This window comes from Plasmopara halstedii (genome assembly GCF_900000015.1).
Source record: "Plasmopara halstedii genome assembly, contig: Scaffold_3060, whole genome shotgun sequence".
Classification (NCBI taxonomy): Eukaryota; Oomycota; class Peronosporomycetes; order Peronosporales; family Peronosporaceae; genus Plasmopara; species Plasmopara halstedii.
This window is the reverse complement of record NW_020189964.1, coordinates 1,112,849-1,113,296: the sequence shown is the minus strand read 5'-3', so window position 1 is coordinate 1,113,296 and position 448 is coordinate 1,112,849. Positions and strand designations below refer to the sequence as shown.

The 448-nt window shown below is 42.0% G+C and overlaps 1 protein-coding gene across 1 annotated transcript; it reads left to right on the top strand.

Moving 5' to 3' along the window:
• Positions 1 to 12: 12 nt before the first annotated feature.
• Positions 13 to 402, top strand: PHALS_06751 (uncharacterized protein; the record flags this gene model as incomplete). Its single annotated transcript, XM_024720096.1, has 2 exons — positions 13 to 84; positions 160 to 402. 2 exons carry the CDS (start codon positions 13 to 15, stop codon positions 400 to 402), a joined length of 315 nt encoding a protein of 104 aa, XP_024585330.1.
• Between the last annotated feature and the right edge of the window lie 46 nt (positions 403 to 448).

Below are 448 nucleotides of genomic sequence, written 5' to 3'. Positions count from 1 at the left end.
GCAGACGCTAACATGGAAGAGCCCACTGCGGCTGAAAAATCATTCGAGGATTTCTTCATTGGAGTCAATGATGTTGCGCAAAAAGTAGTCAATACTCGAGCATACATTAAAGGACAAAAGTCATTATAAGAAGTGGTGGATGACCACGTTCTGAAATAGGTAAACAAGCAAAGAGAGTTCCGAAGAGAGGATTCAAATCGGAGACGTCAAGAAATGGCAGCAAAGTTTGCTGATGAAGTCATGAAAGAATCAGAAAAGGCTTTTGAAATTGAAACTCCCCCTAGTAAATCTCCCACTGACAAGCGAGCTACTAAACGAGCTGCTAAGCGAGCTGAGGAGTCAATTACTCGGCAGCTCTTTCAAGACTCGGATGTCAGGAAAGCAGTAATGACGAAGAAATAAAAGAAGACAAAAGATTACGTGGGTTGAATGCTGGCATAAAAAAAGC